The 23,727-nt window shown below is 46.5% G+C and overlaps 1 protein-coding gene across 2 annotated transcripts in view; it reads left to right on the plus strand.

Moving 5' to 3' along the window:
• LOC138284719 (protein argonaute-1) overlaps nucleotides 1–23,727 on the plus strand; it is a 316,972-nt gene that overhangs the window by 250,610 nt on the left and 42,635 nt on the right. For both annotated transcript variants that reach the window (XM_069223832.1, XM_069223833.1), the window contains exons 14-18: nucleotides 4,608–4,698; nucleotides 5,832–6,026; nucleotides 8,662–8,796; nucleotides 19,922–20,023; nucleotides 20,599–20,798. In XM_069223832.1, the coding sequence (XP_069079933.1) occupies nucleotides 4,608–4,698; nucleotides 5,832–6,026; nucleotides 8,662–8,796; nucleotides 19,922–20,023; nucleotides 20,599–20,798 (723 nt within the window). The remainder of the gene's footprint in view (nucleotides 1–4,607; nucleotides 4,699–5,831; nucleotides 6,027–8,661; nucleotides 8,797–19,921; nucleotides 20,024–20,598; nucleotides 20,799–23,727) is intronic.

The raw sequence follows: 23,727 nt of genomic DNA on the forward strand, positions 1-23,727 counted from the left end.
CCTAAGACGAAGAAGGACTGCTGAGCTGAAAATCCTGCAGAGAAGACGGAGACACCAACTGCTTTGGCCCCAGCTCTACCGGCCTGTCTCCCCACTTCAAAAGAACTGCTCCAGCGACACGTTCCACAGGGTCCAGCAACCTCTGAAGCCTCAGAGGACTACCCTGCATCTAAAAGGACCAAGAACTCCTGAGGACAGCGGCTCTGCTCCAAGAAAGAAGCGTCTTTCCAACAAAGAAGCAACTTTGAAAGAATACACGTTTCCCGCCGGAAGGGTGAGACTTTGAACTCTGCACCCGACACCCCCGGCTCGACGTGTGTAGAAACAACACTACAGGGAGGACTCCCTGGCGACTGCGAGCCCGTGAGTAGCCAGAGTTGACCCCCCTGGGCCCTTACAGCGACGCCTGCAGAGGCTCCCCCGACCGCGACTGCCTGCTTCAAAGACCCGACGCCTGGTAAGGACACTGCACCCGCAGCCCCCAGGACCTGAAGGATCCGACCTCCAGTGCAGGAGCGATCCCCAGGTGGCCCTCTCCCTTGCCCAAGTGGTGGCTACCCCGAGGAGCCCCCACCCCTTGCCTGCCTGCCTGCATCGCTGAAGAGACCCCTGGGTCTCCCATTGGACTACATTGCAAACCCGACGCCTGTTTGCACACCGCACCCGGCCGCCCCGTGCCGCTGAGGGTGTACTTTTTGTGCTGACTTGTGTCCCCCCCCCGGTGCCCTACAAAACCCCCCTGGTCTGCCCTCCAAAGACGCAGGTACTTATCTGCTGGCAGACTGGAACCGGGGCACCCCCTTCTCCATTGAAGCCTATGCGTTTTGGGCACCACTTTGACCTCTGCACCTGACCGGCCCTAAGCTGCTGGTGTGGTAACTTTGGGGTTGCTCTGAACCCCCAACAGTGGGCTACCTTGGACCCAACTTTGAAACCTGTAGGTGGTTTACTTACCTGCAAAACTAACAAACACTTACCTCCCCCAGGAACTGTTGAAAATTGCACTGTGTCCAGTTTTAAAATAGCTTATTGCCGTTTGTGTGAAAACTGTTTATGCTATTTTGCTAATTCAAAGTTTCTAAAGTTCCTAAGTGAAATTCCTTTCATTTAAAGTATTGTTTGTAAATCTTGAACCTGTGGTTCTTAAAATAAACTAAGAAAATATATTTTTCTATATAAAAACCTATTGGCCTGGAATTGTCTTTGAGTGTGTGTTCCTCATTTATTGCCTGTGTGTGTACAACAAATGCTTAACACTACCCTCTGATAAGCCTACTGCTCGACCACACTACCACACAATAGAGCATTAGAATTATCTTTTTTTGCCACTAACTTACCTCTAAGGGGAACCCTTGGACTCTGTGCATGCTATTTCTTACTTTGAAATAATACATACAGAGCCAACTTCCTACAGTACCCCACCCCAGAGCCCAGGCAAATAGGAGTAAAGTACAGCAAGTTTTCTCAGAACACTCTAGGAGTCGTGGTAAAGGGTTATGCAAAAACCAAGCAAGACTGCTAGACACTAACGATGGATTCCTGTACCTGAAGACCTATGGAGAGAGGAGACCAAGTCCAGAAGCCGATTAAGAGTCCAGGAAGAAGAGGAGCCCCTGCCAACCCGGATGAAGGTGCAAAAGTGGATTCTCCAGTTAGAAGAAAAGAGCATAACTGCACCAAAAAAGACAGCTGCAGATTCCTGCTTGGTGCGAGAGATGTCCTCTGTGGAGTCATTGGATGCAGGCTGGTTTTCATCGTTGGATTCCGCCAATAAGTCTTGGCTCACAGAAATGTCATGGCTGGTGGGAAAAGGCGCTACCTGGGCCCAGGAGGACCTGGGTGCCTCAGCTCAGACTGAGGAGGCAGAGAGGGCTCGCAGCATTTTAGAGAGCCCTCAGAAAACCAGGCAGCATCCACAGGAGTCCCAGAAAACAGGGACAAAGGAGTTGCAGAGTGCGGTCGTTGCAGCACTACACAAAGGGATCCCACGCCGCCAGAGAACAACTCAGGGAGCTGAGCATCGTAGAGTATTGGGGACCTGGGCTACGCTGTGCACGAAGGACTTTTGGTGAAGTGCACAGAAACCCAAGGAGCTGCAGAAGACGTGGTGCACAGGAGTACTATCTGACACAGGGAGGCAAGCCCTTACCTCCACCAAATTTGGACAACTGAACCTTTGGACAGTCAGGATCACTTTGGTCCACCACCTGTGTTCCAGGGATCACGCTTGTCGACAGGAGAGGAGTCCCAGGGTGCCGGTTGTCATTGCAGAGAGGTGCCTGCTGAAGTAGGGAAGTGACTCTGTCACTCCACGGGAGATTCCTACGGTCTTTCTGGTGCAGAAGGAAGACAGGCAGCCCTCGGAGCGTGCACAACCTGGAAACTGTTGTAGTTGCTGGCTGGAGCTGAAGTTGCAGGTTCACAATAGCCTTCCTGGATACTTTGTTGCAGTTACAGCCGTTCCTGGAGCAGTCTGCGGTTGATCCGACGGTCAGAAGCTGAAGCAGAGGATGCAGAGGAGTCCTGGTGGAGTCTTGCAGACCGAATCTGAAGAAACACCCAGAGGAGAGACTCTAAATAACCCTGAGAGGGGGATTGGCTACCTAACCAGGTATGCACCTATCAGGAGGGGTCTCTGATGTCACCTGCTGGCACTGGCCATTCAGATGCTCCCAGAGGGTCCCCACACCTTGGAATCCAAGATGGCTAACTCCAGGGACACTGTGGAGGAGCTCTGGGCACCTCCCCTGGGGTGGTGATGGACAGGGGAGTGGTCTCTCCCCTTTCCTTTGTCCAGTTTAGTGCCAGAGCAGGGACGGGGTGGGGCCCTGAACAGGTGTAGACTGGATTATGCTAGGAGGGACCGTTTGTGCCCTACAAAGCATTTCCAGAGGCTCTGGGAGGATACCCCTTCCATGCCTGTAACACCTATTTCCAATGGGAGAGGGTGTAACACCCCTCTCCTAAATGAAATGCATTGTTCTGCCTTCCTGGGATTGAGCTGCTCAATCCCCAGGATGGCAGAAACCTGGCAGAAACCTGTCTGTGAGGTGGCAGCAGCTGGGGCTGCAGTGGAAACCTCAGAGAGCTGGTTTGGCAGTACTAGGGGTCCATGGTGGAGCCCCATGGGTGCATGGAATTGGCCCCCCAATACCAGAATTGGATTAGGGGTTCAATTTCTCAGTCTTGGACACCTTACATGGCCATATACGGAGTTACCATTGTGAAGCTACATTTATGTATTGACATATATGTAGTGCACACTTCTAATCGTGTCCCCGCACTCACGAAGTCCGGTAAATTGGTCCTGGACAACGTGGGGGCACCTTTGCTAGTGCAAGGGTGCCCTCACACACAGTAACTTTGCACCTAGTCATCAGTAACTGAAGGTTAGACTTGTAGGTGACTAATAAGTTACCTGGTGCCATTGAAAATGGTTGTGAAATAAGGGAGTGTTTATATGAGCTCCTTATGGGTGGCAAAAGAAATGCTGCAGCCCATAAGGATCTCCTGGAACCCCAATGCCCTGGGTACCTAGGTACCATATACTAGGGACATATAAAGGGGGTCCAATATGCCAATCTGGATTGGAATATGGAGTCATTGGCTATAGTGACAAATTTGGAAAACAGAACTGGTTAGCAGAACTCTAGTGACACAGTCAAGCATACTGACAACACAGTAATACACACTGACATATAGGCCACAAATTCTGAGCACTGGGGTCCTGACTAGCAGGATCCCAGTAAGACAGTAAAAACACACTGACAAGCAGGTCAGAAATGGGGGTAACCATGCTAGAAGAAAGCCACCTTCCCACAGTTAGTCCATAGTGCCATGTCACTGACGTCTGTGACACCTGACTCCGATGGAGCACCAGTAGCCCTGTGGTGTGATTGCAACACTGCAAAGTCGACGCCTCACATCTTGACATGCTAGATTTATAAACCCGGCCTTGTGGTAAGGAACCAACACCTCTCAACTGACGCTGCATCACCTCCCTTGCAACTATAAGGAAAGGCACCTCACCTCCCCCCTAGGAACCGATGTGGCACTGGCTCCAGCGACGCTTCTCCTCCCTTACTCTATGCAGCATCTTTGTTTCCTCATTATTTTAAAAGGTAATGTACCTGGTGTCCGTGAGACTCCTTAACCGGCCCGCACTCCCTTGCGAGTGGCGTCAGACTGTTGAAAGCAATTCCGTCAAGACACTGTGATAGCCTCAGTCAGAGCTGTTGAGGGCCCCTACTTGCACATGGTGCAGACCACTGCCAACTAGAGACCCCAATTCTAACAGGCAGGAAGCCTCATGGTTTGTCGGGCTGTTTCATTATTAAAAGCTTTAAAGATCTGTTCACCGTCCTGCTGCAAGGAGTCAAGGTGACGGTGAACTCCTGCGAGGTGCAACGAGTTTTATTACAAGATAAAAAAAAGGTTTGTTCTCACTTCCGTAACAGTACAAAAGAACAGACTTTGCACACACTGTGATAGAGGTCCTCTGCCTAGAGCTGTGCAGACCCAAGCACATGGCTGCCCCCCTTATGTTTTCTGTTATATGCCCTGTTTCTATAAGGTTCTGCAAGTTCTCCTTATTTCTCCTCCCGCAGCTCTGCCGTCTTCCAACAGCCAGTCATCTTCTTGGGAGCGGATGTGACTCACCCACCTGCAGGGGATGGGAAAAAGCCCTCCATCACAGCTGTAAGTAATCAGCCCTCACAGTTGCCCAGACCATTCTCTCTGTAGTGCCTTCCTTTATAATGTGGTGGCAACCATTTTAATTCTCTAGTTTCAGTGTCTGGATTTTCTACCAAAAGCTATGTAACTTCTAATGTTTTAAAAACGTGATTGTATATTTTAATAGTAAGATGGCAACCGTTTGGAAGATACATCATCTTTCCTGGTCCCCAAACGTTTTTGATTGTGTGTGAAACGGTCCAAATTCTCCATCGTTGGGTTTTGCACAGATTAACGTGCTGTGATGAATTTTTGCCCCAGTTTTGGAGAATAGCTTGATGTCATGGTGTAATCCAGCATAGCATGTGGATGCATGGAACATCTTTCGCCCATAAATCACAGTTACAGGTCAGTCTTTTTTATCTGATGAATGGGGTAACATCCAGAAGGCTCCTTCCCTCTCTAGCTTCTATCGTGATCACCCTTACCTGTGTGAGTGTATCAGCAATATTACATATACAATGGTAGTGGAAGGTTTTTCAGTGCTTCGCTGTTGAAGTGGGCAAGAACTGAGATATTTGCTAGCTTGGAGTACCAGAGGAAGTGAGCATGAGTGGCCCCAGACCCTCAGAATCTAGAGGCAGCTTGACACATGATGCATGGAAGATGGCCCTGCTGTGTCCCTGATGTGGGTGTCCATATTTATCACCAGCGTGACCTCTACGTTTATACACACACGCACACCTACATATGCACTTTTGACTGTTTCCCAATGTGTACTCCACGCTACAGTGTTCCCCTATTGAATTACAATTGGTTAGCAATTATACTAGTTTCTTACCATTTAAGCAGACTTCCTTGTAGCTGCTCCCATAACCACTGTCCCTGTATTCTAATCAACGAAACTCTCCCCTCTCGTTGTGCTTTGCATAAGTAGCTCTGCAGTTCAAATAACTATGCCTGTGATTCCTCATGGTCTTGGTCGTCTTGCATTAGATAACTGGAAAATTGGTCACAGTACAGAAATGTTCTTCCTGAATGAAGACTTGCTCTTTCAGTGCTGGAAGAAATGAGGGCACGTGCTAAACTCTGCCTTCTTGGACTGTTCATTGCATGTTTTGTATTATCGCTGTTTCTAACGGCTCTGTTACCTGCAGGTGGTGGGGAGCATGGATGCCCATCCTAGTCGGTACTGTGCCACGGTGCGAGTGCAGCGCCCCCGCCAAGAGATCATCGAAGACCTCTCGTACATGGTGCGGGAGCTGCTGATTCAGTTCTACAAGTCCACGCGCTTCAAACCCACACGAATTATCTTCTACCGCGACGGGGTGCCCGAGGGACAGTTACCGCAGGTGAGGGCCCAGGGCGATGGGGATATTAACAAGAATAGGTCGACACACGGGTAAAAAGCTTGAGAGAACTCAACAGCGTCAAAGGGTGATGTGGTGGCAACCTGTACGAAGAGGGCACAGCGCGGGCAGGTAAGCATGCCATGATTGATATCTTCCACGGCCACGAGCTGTGCAAGGCTTTACTAATGGCGTAGTGTACACTGTGCAGTGAGCCTAACATCCTGTAGCATGGCCTAGCTGATGGCATGGCGCGGAGGGTACTTCCGTATATTTTCGATAGATACGGTTCCAGCAGCCGTGGGGTACTGGAACATGTGGGTGAGACCTGGCAGACAGCTTCCAGAGGTCAGGGCATAGTACCAGAGGGGACGACAAATCATTAAGGACACTCCGGGAGGCGGGGCATGGCGTGTGAGGGAGGTGGGCAGAAGTAGTTGACGGGATAGTGATAGGGTGTAAGGTAATGGTAAAACTGAGGGTGTTGTGCCACGGATGAGACCTCGGCTGAAAGAGACAGATAAAAGTATAGTGAGCGGTGAAGGCTAAAAAAGCGCGCACATGGTAGACGGCGAGGCACGACAACAGGTGACAGCGCACCTTGAAAGGTGGAAAGTAAGCAGAGGGAGGAGCGTTTGAGGATAAATTAAGTCCGAATTGTAGGGTGGGTTGAGGATAGAATAGAATAAGTAACCAAGGAGGGGATTGTGGGTGTGTTTGAGGGTGAATCTGAAGGACGGAATCTCTAGGTGAGAGTCCCGGGAAGTTGCCCCACTGACCAGTCACAGCGAGATTACAAAAGTGACAGGTGAGTACTTAAATGTGTTGAGGAGGAAATACTGGACTTTTTTCTTTTATTATTAGTTTTTAAAGCCACACAGTCCCGGAACATGCCATCCCTATGCATATGCATACAAATACACATAAATACACCACCACACAAACACACACATCCCCAACCACGTGCGCATTCACACACGCGCACGTGTGTTTGTGGGCACCGTAAAAGATAATGTGCTGGCAGTACTTATTTCACCTTTTTATCTCTCAAAGTAAAACACCACAAACCTGATGCCAGAGGCAACAAAGTACACTTGCAACCTTGTGTGCCCTGTGTATTTTTGAAAGAATTAATGTTCCCGTTTTGGGATGCAGATTTACATTTTTAAAAAGTCAATTACACCTTTCTTCTACTAACATCTGCAGACATCTGTCCGTGTATAGTGTATTTTAGAGGATAACAACTTTCAGTCTGGAGCGAAAGCTTGCAGGGGCCAGGATTCAGCATTAGTACTGACTGCCAACAATATCATGCCCTGCACCGTGAAAGTGGGTGTATGCCTGCCGGTCCACTTTAGAAATAAATGTGGTCTCTGAACTCAATAAATATGATCAGACTTCTTTTTAGTAAACAATCAGTGTTTTGTACCGCTGAATGCATCGTTAAGAAGTTCTGGAGCTCTGTCTATGTCTCGATTCAGTTTGTGCATTATTCTCCAGTTTAGTGTGCCTGACCTAGAGCAGTGGTATTCAAACGTGTTAATGCTGCGCCCCCCCCAGTGGGAAAAAATAAATCATCAGGCCCCTCCTCAGAATTTTTCATAACCATTCTATTACGTTGGCAATGTTAAAAATACGTCTGGACTTATTCGCACATTCCAGTTAAGTTCTGTCACCTTTTTACAAATGTAATAAACATTTTTCTGCTTAAAACAAAGCACTATTATCTGCATTATCTCTATTTTGGCCGGAGCCTGGAACCCCCTCCTGGGATCACTTGAGGTCCCATAGGGGGGCCCGCCCCCCAGTTTGAAGACCCCTGACATAGAGTTTTATGCCCGTTTCTTGATGCTTCATTCAAGGAACTGTGCTTAGATTGTCAAATCTGCTGTATACGAATTCTGTAGGCTGTATACTAATGTAGCTAATCAGTGGTTCCCAACCTTTTGATTTCTGTGGACCCCAACTTTAACATTAATGGAACCCAGGGTCCCCCACTGAATCAACACTGGAATCTGGGGACCCCCACCTGAGTCATTACTGGAAGCTGGGACCTAATTTGCCAATATTTGTTAATATTTTTTTAATTTTTTAAGCTTTGCGGACCCCCAGGGGGTCCCCCGACCACAGGTTGGGAACCACTGAGCTAGGTCTTCAGTCATTTGTTCACAAGTTGGCAGGCCACATCAGATCTATTGTGTTCAGTTCTGTGGGCCACTTCTGTGATAATATGTATTGTGTTCTGTGGACTCAAGTCTACAGGACAAAGATAGACTAGACATTGCCTAGATGTGATGTATCATGGTAGTTTAAGATGTGTATTAGGCATTTTATGAAGTGTGATGCAAAGACCGACATTCATCTAAGCCACTTGTGAGAACTGAGAGGGTCAACATGACAGAGCCCTATAGAGAGATGCAGTCACTCAAAGCGTTTAACACAGTACTTCAGTGGTATTTAAATATTTCTAAAGGAGAAGGTGGAAACGTGTATCAGGGGATACATAGCTCAGCAGGATAGAGTTAGGCAGGAGTTTCAAGCATAACCTGCAACAGTAGATAGCATTCGGTAGTGAGCATTAACAAGGCACATCTTCACTGCATTCTGAACTGCTGCTGTTTGACCCTTGCCCCTAAAGATTCTTCACTATGAACTCCTTGCCATCCGGGATGCCTGCATAAAGCTGGAAAAGGATTACCAACCAGGGATCACGTACATTGTTGTCCAGAAACGCCATCACACGCGACTCTTCTGTGCGGATCGGAACGAGCGGGTAAGGTTTTTTTTTTCTGTGTGTTTTTTTCTTTCCCATGGCGGAATAATGATGGGGAATGTAGACTCAGCTGACGCTCTTTTGGTCTCCAAAAATTGTAAGTAATACTACTTTAATTTTGTACTTCAATAAGATAAGTTACTTGCCTTTAATACTGGTTTTCCATCTCGTTTGCCCCAACAAAATGGCTGCAGCTGCATCCATCTCATCTGAGAGCTAGTATAAGACTGATCTGTGCAGGAGGACTTGCGTAGATATTGAACAGTAAGCATGGGAGAGATAAGCCTTGGCTACATGCCACAGGGCCCAAGGACGATTCGGCTGCACCAGTCATGATTTGCTTTTACCGTGACGGCCAAGAAATGTCTGGATCAAAGCAAGAGCTTGACTCTGCATATTTTGTTCTGTTTGGAATTGACATTAGCAGTGAATAGGTCTGAGATTATAAGGGGTGTTGTTTTATCTCATCCTTGGTGACGATGTGAGCTAATGCTGATTGGGTATCCCCCACAGACGTGAAACCTGATTGATGATCATGGATGGTTATGGTCCATATATTTTTGGAGTCTCATTGCCTCCTTTTTATGACCTTGTAGAAGGGGAGGGTAGCGATGGGTCAGTATTTTTCTTGGATATTCAAACTTGTAAGTGTTTTTTTTCCCCAAGAAAGGGGATTGTGATGGCGTGTTTAAGAGAGCTCCAAATTGCTTCAAACAGGACGGAAGAGTTTATCAAGCAGTTTCGAGGTCAATCCCCCCCCCCTCATTCCAGCGCTTTAGCAGCTATAGCGGGGGTGGAGTTTTTGACCGGCCTGTGCTGTTTGCAACTCGGCAGACTAAGCCTCATAATCAACGCAAAAGGGTGAGAAGGTGAGTTAATGAAAGGATGATGGATGGATTGATTGATGGATGTGTGAGTGAAATGGTGGATGGGTAAGTGAATTGGTGAATGGATAGATGCATGGATGAATAAGTGAAAGGATAGGCATAAGGATGGATGAGTGAAAGGAGAAAGATGGATCAATGGAAGGATAAGTGGATGGATATGTAAAAGTGTGGATTGATGATGAGAGAAAGGATGGATGAGTGAGTGAAAGGGTAAATGAATGATGGGTGAGTGGATGGATGGAGTGAAAGGCTAAGTGGATGGCCGAGTTGAAAGGACGAATGAATGGATGAGTGATAGGATGGATGAAAGGAAGGATGAGTGAAGAAATGGATGGATGAATGAGTAAAAGGGGGATAGAGGGATGGATGAAATAGTGGCTGAATGGATGAGCGAAAGGACGAATAGATGAACAAGTGGAAGAATGGATGAGTGAAAGGGTAGAATGATGGATGGATATTTGAGTGGATGAATGGGTAAGTGAAAGGTTTGATGGATAGATGCATTGATGAATGAGTGAAAAGATTAGATGCAAGAATGGTAGAGTCAAAGGGAAATAAGGATGGGTGGATGGCTGGATGAGTGGAAGGGTGAATGGATAGAGGATGAGTGGAAGAATGGATGGATGAGCGGGTGGATGTGTGAAAGGGTAGATGGATGATAACGATGGATGAGAGTGAAAGGATGGATGATGTGTGAAAGGGTAAACGGATGATGGGTGAGTGAATGGATGGATGGCTGGGTTGAAAGGGTGGATGGTTGTATGAAAGGACGGGTATAAGGAGAGATGACTGAAAAGATGGATGAATGAATGAAAGGGATAATAGATAGATGGATGGCTGGATGAAATGGTGGATGGATGAGGGAAAGGGTAAATGGGTGGATGGATGAACAAGTGGCAGGATGGACAAATGAGCAAAAGGGAAAATGATGGATGGATGTGTGAGTTAAATGGTGGATTGATGACATGTGAAATGGCCGATGGATAGATGCATAGATGAATGATTAAAACGGAGGAAGGATCGATAGATGGATGAGTAAAAGGGTGGAAGGATGGATGGTTGAATGATGAGAGAAAGGGTAAATGGATGGATGGATCGATGATTGGAAGGATAGATGAATGGACTGAGTAAAAGGATGGATGAGTGAAAGGGAGGGTAGATGGATGGCTCGATGAAAGGGTGGACAAGTGGATGAGTGAGGGGTGAACGGATGGACAAATGAGTGAAAGGGCGGATGGATTAGTCAGTGGAACGTTGGATGGATGAGTAAAAGGGTAAATGGATGGATGGATGAGTAAAAGGATGGATTGCTTAGTGAAACGGTGGATGGATGTGTGGATTGAAAGGATGGATGAATGAGTGAAAGGGATGGATGGAAGGCTGTCTCAAAGGATGGATGGATAAATGGATGAAAGGGGGCTGGGTAAGTGAAAGGAGGGATGACTGAGTGAAAGGATGATCAACAACAAATGGTACACTGTTCCATGTATCCAGGGGGACAGTTCAAGTTCAGGAGCAAGAGCCCTCACACACCCAGATGGGTGTCATGCTTCATTTCGGGGAGAACACGCCGCGGGTAGGTTACTTCAACCGACACCGCTGAGTCGCAAAAGTGACCGGCTGGACCGTGTTATTCCCCGCAGACTTACTTTGCCTTCGAGGAGTGTATCAGCAACAGTCGTCGTCAAGGTCCAGATCAGCAACGAGGTGCCGTCAAAGGTCTCCATCAAGGACCACATCGAGGTTGAGGTGCTGTTGAAGGTCATCTTTGAAAAGTAGACTGATGTCAAGACATGGAAGGTGGTCGAGAAGTCTTTCAATGACAAGACTACAGGAGGCAAGGAACAAGAGGAGCTATATCATTCATCTCCAGACTTGGAGTATTCCAGGACATACTCCCCCTCTTCAAGGGTCAAACCAAGTTCTCCGCCACCAGCTTCACCTCATCATCCACCACCTCATCCACCTCTACCACTACCACTGCTGCCTCTTTCAAGTCTCCAGTGGCTCCTATGCCGGTACCAATGCTGCAACCAGTGGACACTCCCATACTGAGACCCAGATCTCGGTCCAGAATTCGCCATCATTCACGTCATCACCATCACAGCTCCAGGCACTCATCACCATCTATCAGATGCTCCCGCCATTGTCACTATTCACAACGGTCACGTTCCACCTATACATCGTCCACTTCATCCGGACGTTATTCTCCAACACTTTCGGATTCACCACCACCTCGCATTTCACTGGTGGAAGATGGCACCATGTTCCAGAAAGTCCTGGAGAGGGGAGCTGCAAAGCTTAACATACCCATGTTGGTTCCACCCCCCTCAACATCAGTGATCTTTGAAACTCTCCAGCACCGGCCAGCATCAAGACCACTACTACCACTGGAACTAGGTCTCCTAGAGCAGGCTTTGGGTCATTTCTTGACTCTAGCCTCACTTAAACTGGATCCATCAAGGCTCCAGAAGAAATATAATTATCTGGAGCAAGTCCCTACCTTCCTCCGTACTGACTTGCCTCCAGACTCGGTGATTGTAGTAGCAGCAAAAAAGCACCATGCCACTACTGCGACTTCTAATGTGCCTCCTTATAAGTAGAGTAGAAAGCAAGACTCTGTTGGTCGTAAAGTTTGCAGCACTGCAGCAACTACCATGAAAGCGGCCAGTGCAATTGCTCTTCTCAGCAGGTATGACAGAGCACTATGGGAATCCATTGAGCAGTTCATAGAACAGCTCCCTGAGATAAATAGGAAGACTTTATTGAGATTCTTAATCAAGGCTTAATGGTTTCCAATCAAGTCATAAGTGCAGCAGCAAACTCTTCCCTATAAGCACCGCATGAATACTGCCACAGCGTCGTTCTGAGGAGGCATTTTTGGCTCCGCCTCACATCCTTCAAACTAGAGTCTCAACAGAGAATACTAAATCTCCCATTCTCCGGCTCTGCCCTCTTTGGAAGCCACACTGATGGCATGATGGCATGCATGAAGGCTGAAATGGAGACTCTTAAAGCAGTGGTTAAGAGATACCCAAGGAACAACATTTCTCAGGCCTTATCAACGCTGTTTCTATACTCAGAGGATTCAAACCCCACATTAGTGTCAGGGTCACCAACAGTCATAGCACCAATGACCTTCTCAGCAACATCTGCGAAAGGAGACTAGGGGAAGATCCACCGAGCAGCCTGCTCAAGCGGGGGTAAGCAAACATCAGGATTGAAACCCTGAATCATTATTTCCCCCTCTTCTGTTATCCATTTTAGTGGGAGGAAGCATTTCTCACTATATGGCAGAGTGGAACACATATCACAAGAAGCCTGGGTTCTGAATATTGTGCAAAATGGATATTGTCTCAGATCCAGTCCCCCCATCGTTCATACCTCCGTAACCATCCAACTTCCATCTCCCATTGCTACGGTCAGGAGTCAACATCCTCTTACAAAAGCAAGCGGTGGAAACCATTCCTCACAGACAACGGGGAACAGGCATTTATTCCAGATATTTTCTGGTGAAGAAAGACGAGAATGAATTCATACCCATACTCGGCCACGAAATAGCCAACAAATGGACTTGGTGATAAAAGTTCTGGATGCTGGCATTGCATCAAATCTATCCCCAATTACACCAGGGAGATTGGCTTTGCTCCATCGACCATCAAAATGTACATTTTCATATTCCAATCACCTGAAAACATCAAAAGTTCTTACGGTTCGTTGTGGGGCAGGACTACTATAAGTAGCAAGTACTTCCATTTGGCCTGAAGTCAGCACCCATAACATTCTCCAAGTGCATGGCAGTAGTGGCTGCCCACCTCAGGAAGCACCAATTCTTTGTCTCCTCATATCTAGATGATTGTCTAATCAAGAAGTCAATGACTCAGGAAGTCCAGCTTCATTACAACTGGACTTAACGATCTCCTTCAAAGGTTAGGGCTTCAAGTCAACACCTACTCGGGTTCAAACCTTGCATTATCTTGGAGCCTCCATCAACACCATAAAGGCAAGAGTGTGTCCTTCAGAGAAGAGATGCTCATCAGTCCTTCTGAAGTGTCACTTTCTGAGGAAAGTCTGTCATCCAACGGTGAGGGCAGTATTGTCTCTTCTCAGCTTTATGCCCTCCACATCTTCCTCACTCCGAATGCCCATCTCCACATGCTACCGCTCCAGGAATGTCTCAAGGGCCTGTGGGACCAACTGACGGGCAACTGGCAAGACAGGATACTATCTCTTCATGCAAATCCGTCCCTGAAATGGTGGTGCTCTCCAGCCAACCTGCTTCAAGTAATGCCATTTCTTCAGCAGGTTCCTCCTCAAACAATGGTGACAAATGTATCAGTACTTGGATGGGGAGTCCACACCTCCAAATTCAGGGCAAGTGGTCGCAGATAGAGATGACCAATCACATCAATCTTCTCGAACTCTGAGCAGTCTATCTGGTGCTGAAGGCATTTCGTCCATCGTCCCTGTATGTTCAGACGACAATACAATCACCATGTGCTTGCTACTTTAACAGCAGGGAGGAACGAGGTCCAGGCCCTTATCAGACGAGGCCCAAACAATCTGGAAATTGCTCATAGCCAGGGACCTGACGATCACGGCAACTCACTTTCCAGCTGTCCAAAATGCTCAAGCAGACGCTTTCAGCAGAGTTCTGCAAGAAAACCTCAGATCGGTCTTACATGACCACTTCGTACAAAACATCTTCAAGCTGTGGTGCACTCAAACCTAGACTTGTTTACCCTCACAGAAAACAGAAAAATGTTGAACCTTTGCCTCAAGATACTTCCAGCCTGGGACACCGGGAATGCCCTTTGGATCGACTGGTGTAGGAAGCTGGCCTGGTGTGTGGTGGGTACCTAAGGTACTTACACCCTTTACCAGGTATTCCCTATTAGTGTAGTGTAGGCAGTGCCTAGAAGCCAGGGTCTCTAGAGGTAGATGTGGATGAGCAGCCAAGGCTTATCTAGAAGAAATGCAAAGCTCATGCAATACCACTGTAGTGACACAGCACTCACACACATGAAAGATAACACTCTGTTACAAAAATAAAGCTACTTTATTTTAGTGACACAATAGCAAAAAGTAGTACTAGAGAGGCAACCCTCCAATAGAAGGTAAGTCATACACTGAATATATGCACTAGATATCAGCAATAGGCATAGAAAGTGATAGAAAACAATGCAAATGTAGTTAGACAATAGTGACCATAGGGGGAGCCCAAACCATACACTAAAAAAATGGAAGTAAACACAGGATCCCCCCCCCCCCCCCCCCCCCCAGGTAAGTGGAATGTGTAGAGGGAAACTGGGGATACTAGGAAACCCCAAAGGTAAGTATCACAATGCCCCCTATTGACCTGTAGGAAAGGAGTAAATTACTAGATTGTCCCCAAACCACCCAAAAGGAAAGAAAAGAAGAAAATGCAACACCCAGACAAGACTTTAAGAAACGAACAGTGGATTCCTGAAGAGGAAGATCTGTGGAAGAAGGGGACTAAGTCTAGAAATCACAGAAGAGTCCAGTTGGGGGGAGCCCCTACCCACCAGTCTAGGATTGCAGGAGTTGGTCATTGGTGATGCGAGGAAGGTCAGCACTGCAGCCCGGGAGTCGGTGAAGAGTTCCTGAGGGGTGTGCAGACGACGTCCCACGCTGAAAGAAGAATTGCATTCGGGTTCTGGTGCAAGGATTCCACCAACAGGCCTTGGCAAAGGCAAATGTTGCTATTTGTGGAAAATTGAGCTGCTGAGGACCAGGAGGACTCAGCTCAGGAGGGAGAGTCACTGGTAACCCTCAGCGACACAGAGTCCACTGGAGCAGAGGCAGCACCCACAGGAGTCCCACAGGATGGAGACACAGGAGGCCCAGAGGAGCCCACGCAGCAGTGCTGGAGAAGGATCCCATGCCGTAGGAGAAGCATGCAGAGGGCTATGCAACAGAGGAAGGAGGGCTGGGGAAAAACGCAGCATGAAGACCCCTTGGTGGACATGTATACAAGCCATGTTGCAAAAGCTGGAAGGAGCTGTGGAAACAATGTTGCAAGCAGAGTCTTCATCGTGGACGCAGATTGTCTGTTCCTGGAGGGTCCAGCTGCTGTTCCAGTGGCTAGAAGTCGAAGTAAGATTGCAGAGGAGTCCTGCTGGAATCTTGCAAGCCAAATCTGAGGACCCACCCAAGAGAGAAACCCTAAATAGCCCTGAAAGGGGGATTGGTCACCTAGCCAGGTGACCACATATCAGGAAGTGGCTCTGACATCAGTTGCATGGCTTGGCCACTCAGATTCTCCCATAAGTCCCTGCCAACCTTGGATTCAAGATGGCAGAACCCAGGGACCCTCTGGAGGAGCTCTGGGCACCACACCTGGGGTGGTGATGGACAGGGGAGAGGTCATTGCCCTTGCCATTGTCCAGTTTCAGGCCAGAGCAGGGACTTAACTGGTGTAGAATGGTTTATGCACAGAAGGCACCAAATGCGCCCTTAAAAGCATACCATTGGCTTGGGGAGGCTACCCCTCCCAAGCCATGTCACACCTATTTCCAAAGGGAGAGGGTGTTACCCCCCTCTCCCAAAGGAAATCCTTTGTTCTGCCTTCCTGGGCTTGAGCTGTTGAAGCAGCAAGAGAGCAGTAACCTGTCTGAAAGTTGGCAGCTGCTTGGACAGCCCGGAATACCCTTGACGGCTGGTAGGAGCAATGCTGGGGGTCCTCTAAGGAGTCCCCAGAGTGCATATACTTCCAATACTGGCAACAGTATTGGGGAATGATTCCGAAATGTTTGATACCAAACATGCCTAGGTTCGAAGTTCCCATTATGTACCTGGACATAGGTAGTGACCTATGTCCAGTATATGCATAAAATGGCGTCCCTGCACTCATGAATTCTATGACAAATTGGCACTGGAGTTCATGGGGGCACCTCTGCTAGTGCAGGTGCGACCTCACACACCAGTACTTGCACCCTGCCCTCTGGACTAGGAGGGCCTGCGATAGGGGTGACTTACAGTGACCTGGTGCAATGATCTGTAGTGAAAAGGGTACATGCACTCTTTCACGCAGAATGCAATGGCAGGCCTGCAGAACACTGCATGGGATCCCCATGGGTGGCAAAATACATGCTGCAGCGCATGGGGATCTCCTGGCACCCCAATGCCCTAGGTACCATATACTAGGCACTTACATGGGGGCACCAGTATGCCAAATTTGGGGTGAAAATGGTACAAGTTACCAAGTTAGAAGGGAGAGAGCATAATCACTGGGGTCCTTGTTACCAGGATCCCAGCGTGCACAGTCAAACACACTGACAACAGGCAGAAAATGGTGGTAACCATGCAAAGAAAGAGGGTACTTTTCCGACAACTGGCCTGGCAAATTTCTTTATGCCTTTCTGCCAATTTCCCTGATCCCTCCAGTCCAGATTGATCCTAGTAGCTCTGGAGTGGCCATGTCAGTGGTGGTTCACAGAACTTCTTCACCGGTCAGAGCGTCCACAACTCACAGACCAGACCTACTAACGAAATTCAGAGGCCAGATGGTTCACCCCAATCCTCCTTGAATCTGGCTGCATGGCTCCTGAGCTAGTGCAGTACTGACACTTGAACCTGCCTCAGGACTGCATGGAGATCCTCAAAGAGGCTAACTGGCTTTCAACCTGTTCTGCATATGCCTTCAGGTGAAAGAGATTTTGCATTTGGTGTTCGTTCAAGAATGTGGACTCTACAACTTGCCAGGAAGATGTCATTATTCCAAAGTACATTTGGTAAAATCTGACTTGCAGTTCTCTTCATTAATAGTTCACTTGGCAGCCCTTACTGTCTACAGAACTTGTCCCTCACAAGCCTCTTTTTTTCAAAATATCCATATTCAAGGATTTGCTAGAAGGGTTAAAGAAGGTTTTTCCTCTCATTAGGCGTCCTTCACCTTCCTGGGAACTCAACATAGTCCTTTTATGGCTTATGCAGAACCTTTTGGAGCCCATTCACAAGGCATCCCTACAACATCTTTGTTGGAAAACAGTGTCCTTGTAGCAATAACATCCGCCTGCAGGATTAGCACGATCCAAGCATTATGTTCTCATGAACCATACACAGTCTTTCCCTCTAGCAAAGTGGTCGTGAGAACTCACTCAAAATTCCTCCCTAAGGTTATTTCAGATTTACACGTTATCCAGACAATCACTCTACTCCAGCTGAAAGAATACTTCATTTTCTAGATGTGAGAAGAGTCTTGAAATTTTATCTTGATAAGACACATGACATCCGCAGATCGAACCAATTGTTTATCAACTATGGTCCGCTCTGTACAGGGCTAGCCACTTCCAAGCAATCCATTTCCCAATGGATAGTTTCCTGTATTCTGTTGTGCCATCAAAAAGCTAACAAGACACTATTAGCTACACCAAAAGCACACGCCAATAGGGGTCGATCTGCTACTACTGCTTTAATGAGGAAGATCCCTATAGCGGATATTTGCAAAGCAGCCACGTGGAGATCTGTTCATACATTCACCAAGCACTACTGCTTGTACTCTGATGCTAGAGCAGATGCTCAAGTAGGACAAGCCTACCCCAGAAATCTGTTTGCTTAAATGGCTACCTTTGTCATTCCTCTGTCTTCTCCACCACTCCTGGCAGGGATGTGCTTGTTACTCTGTTCAGTGTTTATGACTGTTAATGGGCACCCCCCTAAGAGAGAAGGAATCGTTTCTTGCCTATAATCCCAGTTCCCTTTTGGCTAGGGTGAGCAGATGTCCCGGATTTCCTTGGACAGTCCCGCTTTTTAGATAACTGTCCTGGTGTCCTGACGCTTCTCTTAATTTTAAATAAAAGTCCCGGTTTTTGGAACAAAGGTTAGATCTTTAAATAAATGTCCTGGTTTTTGGGAAAAAAAAGGTCTGATCACCTAGGGAAGCATAAGTTAAAAACGCCTATGAAATAATGAAAGTACTTTATCTGTTACTGTCAGGCAACACAGTCATTTGTCTGCTCCCAGCAGAGAGACTGAGTGGGGAGCAGAGAGAGGTGGTTGGGGACCGGTTAGGGGTGCAGGGTGGGAGGTCAAGCCATAACTAATTTTATTTATGTAGTCTTTTAAATGTTTATGTGTGTGTATATATGTATTAACACACACCTTTATCGGCACACATTCACAGAGCTACGCAAAAAAAAAAACGGGAAAGGCCAGATATAACAGTGAGAGTAAAGTCTTTAGTCCTTGTATGTCTGACCTGTCCTGGTTTTTGCTCCTCAAAATCTGGTCACCCTACTCTTAAGGGAATCTCCATTGAAGTCATAAGCAACCCTCTTTCCTCCCTGTTGGAGTGGACAGAGGTAACCATGGGAGCCACATTTCATTCATGCATTGCCTTAAAAAGAACTGAAGCAACTGCCACCTGCTGAACATGATGGAATACTGGTGGTCCCTAGTTTTGTAAAGGCACAGCCTCTATTTTTAACTCATAAAATGACCGCCCTATGGGGCTACACTGCCCTGGTCTCCTTCATCTCTATACTCTATCAAAAAAGGTTTGTGAAAGAGATTTATGCTGTTTTCCAAAAACATCATGAAATGAAGCACATATTCAATTCTTCTGGCCCCCTTTTTTTTTTTTTAAGTACGAGATGAAGATTCCGTCCATTGTAGCCTGTTCCTAGAGGCTGCATAATCTTTTTCTTTCTTAAGTGAGTCAGCAGGCCTTCCCAAAGAAAAGTGAACATCCATTCTTAATAAGATATATTGTGAAAAAGGTCTCTGGGATCCCTGCACGTGGGCGGGACTATTCAGTGCTTATGATTTCAATGGAGAGTTTCCCTAAGAGAGAAATTGGATTACAGATAAGAAACCATTCCTTTTCTGGCTACTTTAGCTGTTTCTGAATCAGTGGAGGGAACTAACATTTGAAGGTCTCTGTTCCCATCCTTAATTTACATCACTACTATTGGGTTTTGGTGCACTGTTTCCATCTGTTGTTGGCAGTTCTCACTGTACGCTGAGAAAGCAGCTTTTTGTTATTAAACACTTATTACCTCTACCAACGTTTTACTCCTTTTGACTCCTTTGTCTGTCCCACTATCCAAAAATGAATTGGCAAACAACCTTTTAGACTTGAAATTCTTCGAACTGGTTGGGTACAGGCTCAGTTCCTGCTAATTGTGTAACACGAGAAAAAGGAGTGATAAAAACATGTTTGTTATTGCTGTAAAACTGTGATTGGTAGTTACTGTTATTTTGACCTGTCTTTGCAGATTGGCAAAAGTGGAAACATCCCGGCTGGCACCACAGTGGACACTAACATCACACACCCATTCGAGTTTGACTTCTACCTGTGCAGCCATGCAGGCATCCAGGTAACTTATGTTTGTGAGTTTGGAGCTGGGTTGTTGATCTAATTTTCAGTGAGAGAATCAACCATGTGCTGTAGAGCATCAGAGCACTACTTTCCATCCTTAGCCACTTTGAATATGTACATGTTAAGATAGTCGACCTGCCTCTCTCACTGAGGTTGCCATTCCTCAGTACTCAGCTTTATAACCTGTCTTGAAAACACCAGGATTTGTAAATGTAGTGGAGGAATACATCTTGGCCTTACCTTAATTGCCCATGCTTTACTTCTTTTCATTTGAAGGATTGGTAGTATCTTGTATACATTTTGTACTAAAATGTGTGCATACAAGTCTGAATGTTGCCCCTGTGATAGCAAAACTTTACCTGCTTAGTTTTTACAAGATATAATAATCAGGGATGCGTGATACACATGGGAGTATATTTTGGGTATATGTCTAGTTTCATTATTGTCTTAACATTTCCAAATCTAATTTGGGGTGGTTTTGTAGACTTGTATGTATTTAGTATGCAAGATTCCTGACTTCCATTCTTATCAGGTCTAGTGCTTGTGTAGACTTTTCCCTTTTTTTTCTTCTAGGGCACCAGCAGACCATCGCACTACTATGTCCTATGGGATGACAACCGCTTTACTGCAGATGAGCTCCAGATCCTTACATACCAGCTGTGCCACACTTATGTGCGCTGCACGCGCTCTGTCTCTATACCAGCTCCAGCCTACTATGCTAGACTTGTGGCTTTCCGAGCACGGTACCATTTGGTGGATAAAGAGCATGACAGGTTAGGCATTACCTTGTGTGAATTTGTTTGGTGTGTACAGTCTTCCAGAAAAAAAAGAGTAAGTGATATGTGTTTAGTCTGGCAGGAAGAAATAGGTGGTGCAGATTAAGGAATGTGCAAGCAATTCCCTTATCTTGTAGGTCAGTATCACATGCCAGACAAAACATTTTAAGGTTTTGAAATGCACTTTTGGGTAATGACACCGGGGTACACATGTCTTTCCTTAAAACATGTCTAATAAAGCACAATCTGTGTGGACTATAATCCTGGATGCATTTGACTTGCATGCGAATAAGTAGAATACATGCTCAGGTAAGAATATGTTTAATGTCATGAAATCGCTCCAACCAACACAATAAAACACCTTTCTAAAGCCTACATCTCCCACCCAGGTTTAACATGCCCCCACAAACCCAGGTTGAGATCTTTACAATCACTTGTGCAACGTAGCAGTGGGCACAGGACAGAGTCTGCAAACACAAGTCTCTATGTCAAATAAACACACTGTTAGAAATACACAGCTGATATTCTGCAAACGCAAAAGTCATAATACTATAGCTCATCAAATCATACTCCCTATTTCAAAGAGACAGTTCAATGCTATTATTCCACTTGTACATATGCCTGGAATCAGTAATGTTCTTCAGGAGCAGATTTTCGTGCCTACTGCAACTACTCATGCCCATCTAGGAATCTGTCACTAGCAGCCATGATGATCTTTCCAATCACAGCAAGTTAGCTCATTCCCGCTAATGAGTAAGAGACATCTTGTAGAATATTTCTGGCCAACGTGAGAAGGGTCCTTTTCTGCTTTTCACTTAGAGCCAATAAATGATGGAACACATAATCTGGGACTCTGACTTGTTATCTGTATATGCGTATTATATGTTTGTTGCAGGATTTGTAGTTCACTTAAATGCCACTTTCAGTTTGTTTAAGAGATCTGATCGTTGAGACCTACAAAGCCGTTCCCAACAGTGGAACAGCATACCTGAACAGCCGCATACACTTTCACCAGTCTGCCAGCCACCTATGCTCTGCCTCACTCTTATGCACCTCTTGTATTCACAAGAGCGGAACAGGAGGTTGCTTGTTCTGCTACATTGTTCCCTAAACATGGAACAATCTCCCACAACACATCAAAGCCTCTTTTTCACTTCACAAGCTCTGCAGGAAGCTGAAGACATGGCTGCTCAAATAACTCTGCAGGGACCACGCTCCCATACACTTGCTCAAGCGCCTGAATACCCTCATGGTTAATTACTGCCCTCTACAAATTGACACAAGACATTCCAGGTTGGTTCCTAAACAAAAAAATACTAGCAGTCTTCTTTTTTACCTGCTAGTTGAAGAAAGCATGGTGTGCCTTTTGTGTTAAGGTTGTAAGTATGGTGTGTGTCAGTTGGTATCCTGAGATATTCAGATGTTCTTGCTCTCCTGATTTACAGATTCATAAAAAGTGATTAAAAGACCAGCTCAAGCGTCTACGTGCCATTCCCCACCTCTTAACCATCCTTCATCCCCAGCATAGTCTTTGCTGCCCTCTAATTCTTATTGCCCTTCATGAATCGTGTGCTCAAATGATGCATACGTATCCTCCTCGCCTTTGACATTCACAGATGCTCCACAATATACCACGTGTGAGCCATCTTTGTAGATTGTGTTTATTGTGCCATCTATCTTTGTCTGTCTTTTTGAGAGATGCAATTTGGGATCAATGCAACGTCAGGTCACATATGAATCAGTAATAGTTCAACTTGCAGCATGAAGGTATTTTAAACTGGCATGCTGTGCGTCATGTGTAACAAGTACCACCCCATGTAGGAGATGGGCTACAGATTATACATATCTGAACTAGATTTCTAATACAGCCATTCCATCTGTGGGTCTGTAATAATACAGTAATGTTTAGTAGCCTAGCTCCTTGAGTTTGCTCTAGATCTGTGTTGTCCCTTCCTTACCTGCATAATAATAACAAACCTTGATGGAGTGAATAATCCAGCTGCTAAACCAGCTGTATAATCAGAATATATATATACATATGTTCGATGGCATGTGTAGCTGCAGATACAGATGCTTTGCATAAGTCAACCATCTGGTGTTGGGCTTGAAGTGTTACAAGTTGTTTTCCTTCGAAGAAGCTTTTTCGAGTCATGAGATTGAGTGACTCCTCTCGGTGATAGTGCGCATGGGCATCGAGCCCTTTATTAGATTGTTTCCCCGCAGGAGGGTGAAGAAGAGTGAAGAAATGTGTGTGTGTGTGTGTATATATGTTCAATGGCATGAGTAGCTGCAGATACACGTTATGCATAGTCCTGCCATCTAGTGTTGGGCTCGGAGTGTTACAAGTGGTTTTTCTTCGAAGAAGTGTTTTCTAGTCACGGGATCGAGTGACTCCTCCTCTTCGGCTCCATTGCGCATGGGCATCGACTCCATGTTAGATTGTTTTCTTTCCGCCATCAGGTTCGGACGTGTTTCTTTTTGCTCCGGTTGTTCGAGTCGGAAAAGTCCTAAAAACTCTCTAATTTGACAGTATTGTTTCGATCGTGTATCATCTCTCATCGACCCTTCGGTACCAGTGGATCCAACTTCTTTACTCGCCCTTCGGGGCACCCACGCCAAACTCGGGCCTGGTCGGGCTGACCGCATGGAAGCCTCATGGACCGGACCCCATTTCGCTTTTGTCCTCGGTGCCATGCAAAGTTCCCATATACAGACCAACATCTCGTCTGTAATCTTTGTCTATCTCCAGACCATCGAGAGGATACTTGTGAGGCCTGCAGATCCTTCCGCTCTAAGAAGCCTCTATGAGATAGAAGAGCGCGAATGTTGGAAATGGCGTTGAGAAGCACCGAACGTCTCGACGTGGAGGAAGAGGAGATTATGCACACCGCAGTCTCCGTCTGAGGGTCCGATTCAGAGCAGGAGT

This window comes from Pleurodeles waltl, chromosome 3_1 (assembly GCF_031143425.1).
Source record: "Pleurodeles waltl isolate 20211129_DDA chromosome 3_1, aPleWal1.hap1.20221129, whole genome shotgun sequence".
NCBI lineage: Eukaryota > Metazoa > Chordata > Amphibia > Caudata > Salamandridae > Pleurodeles > Pleurodeles waltl.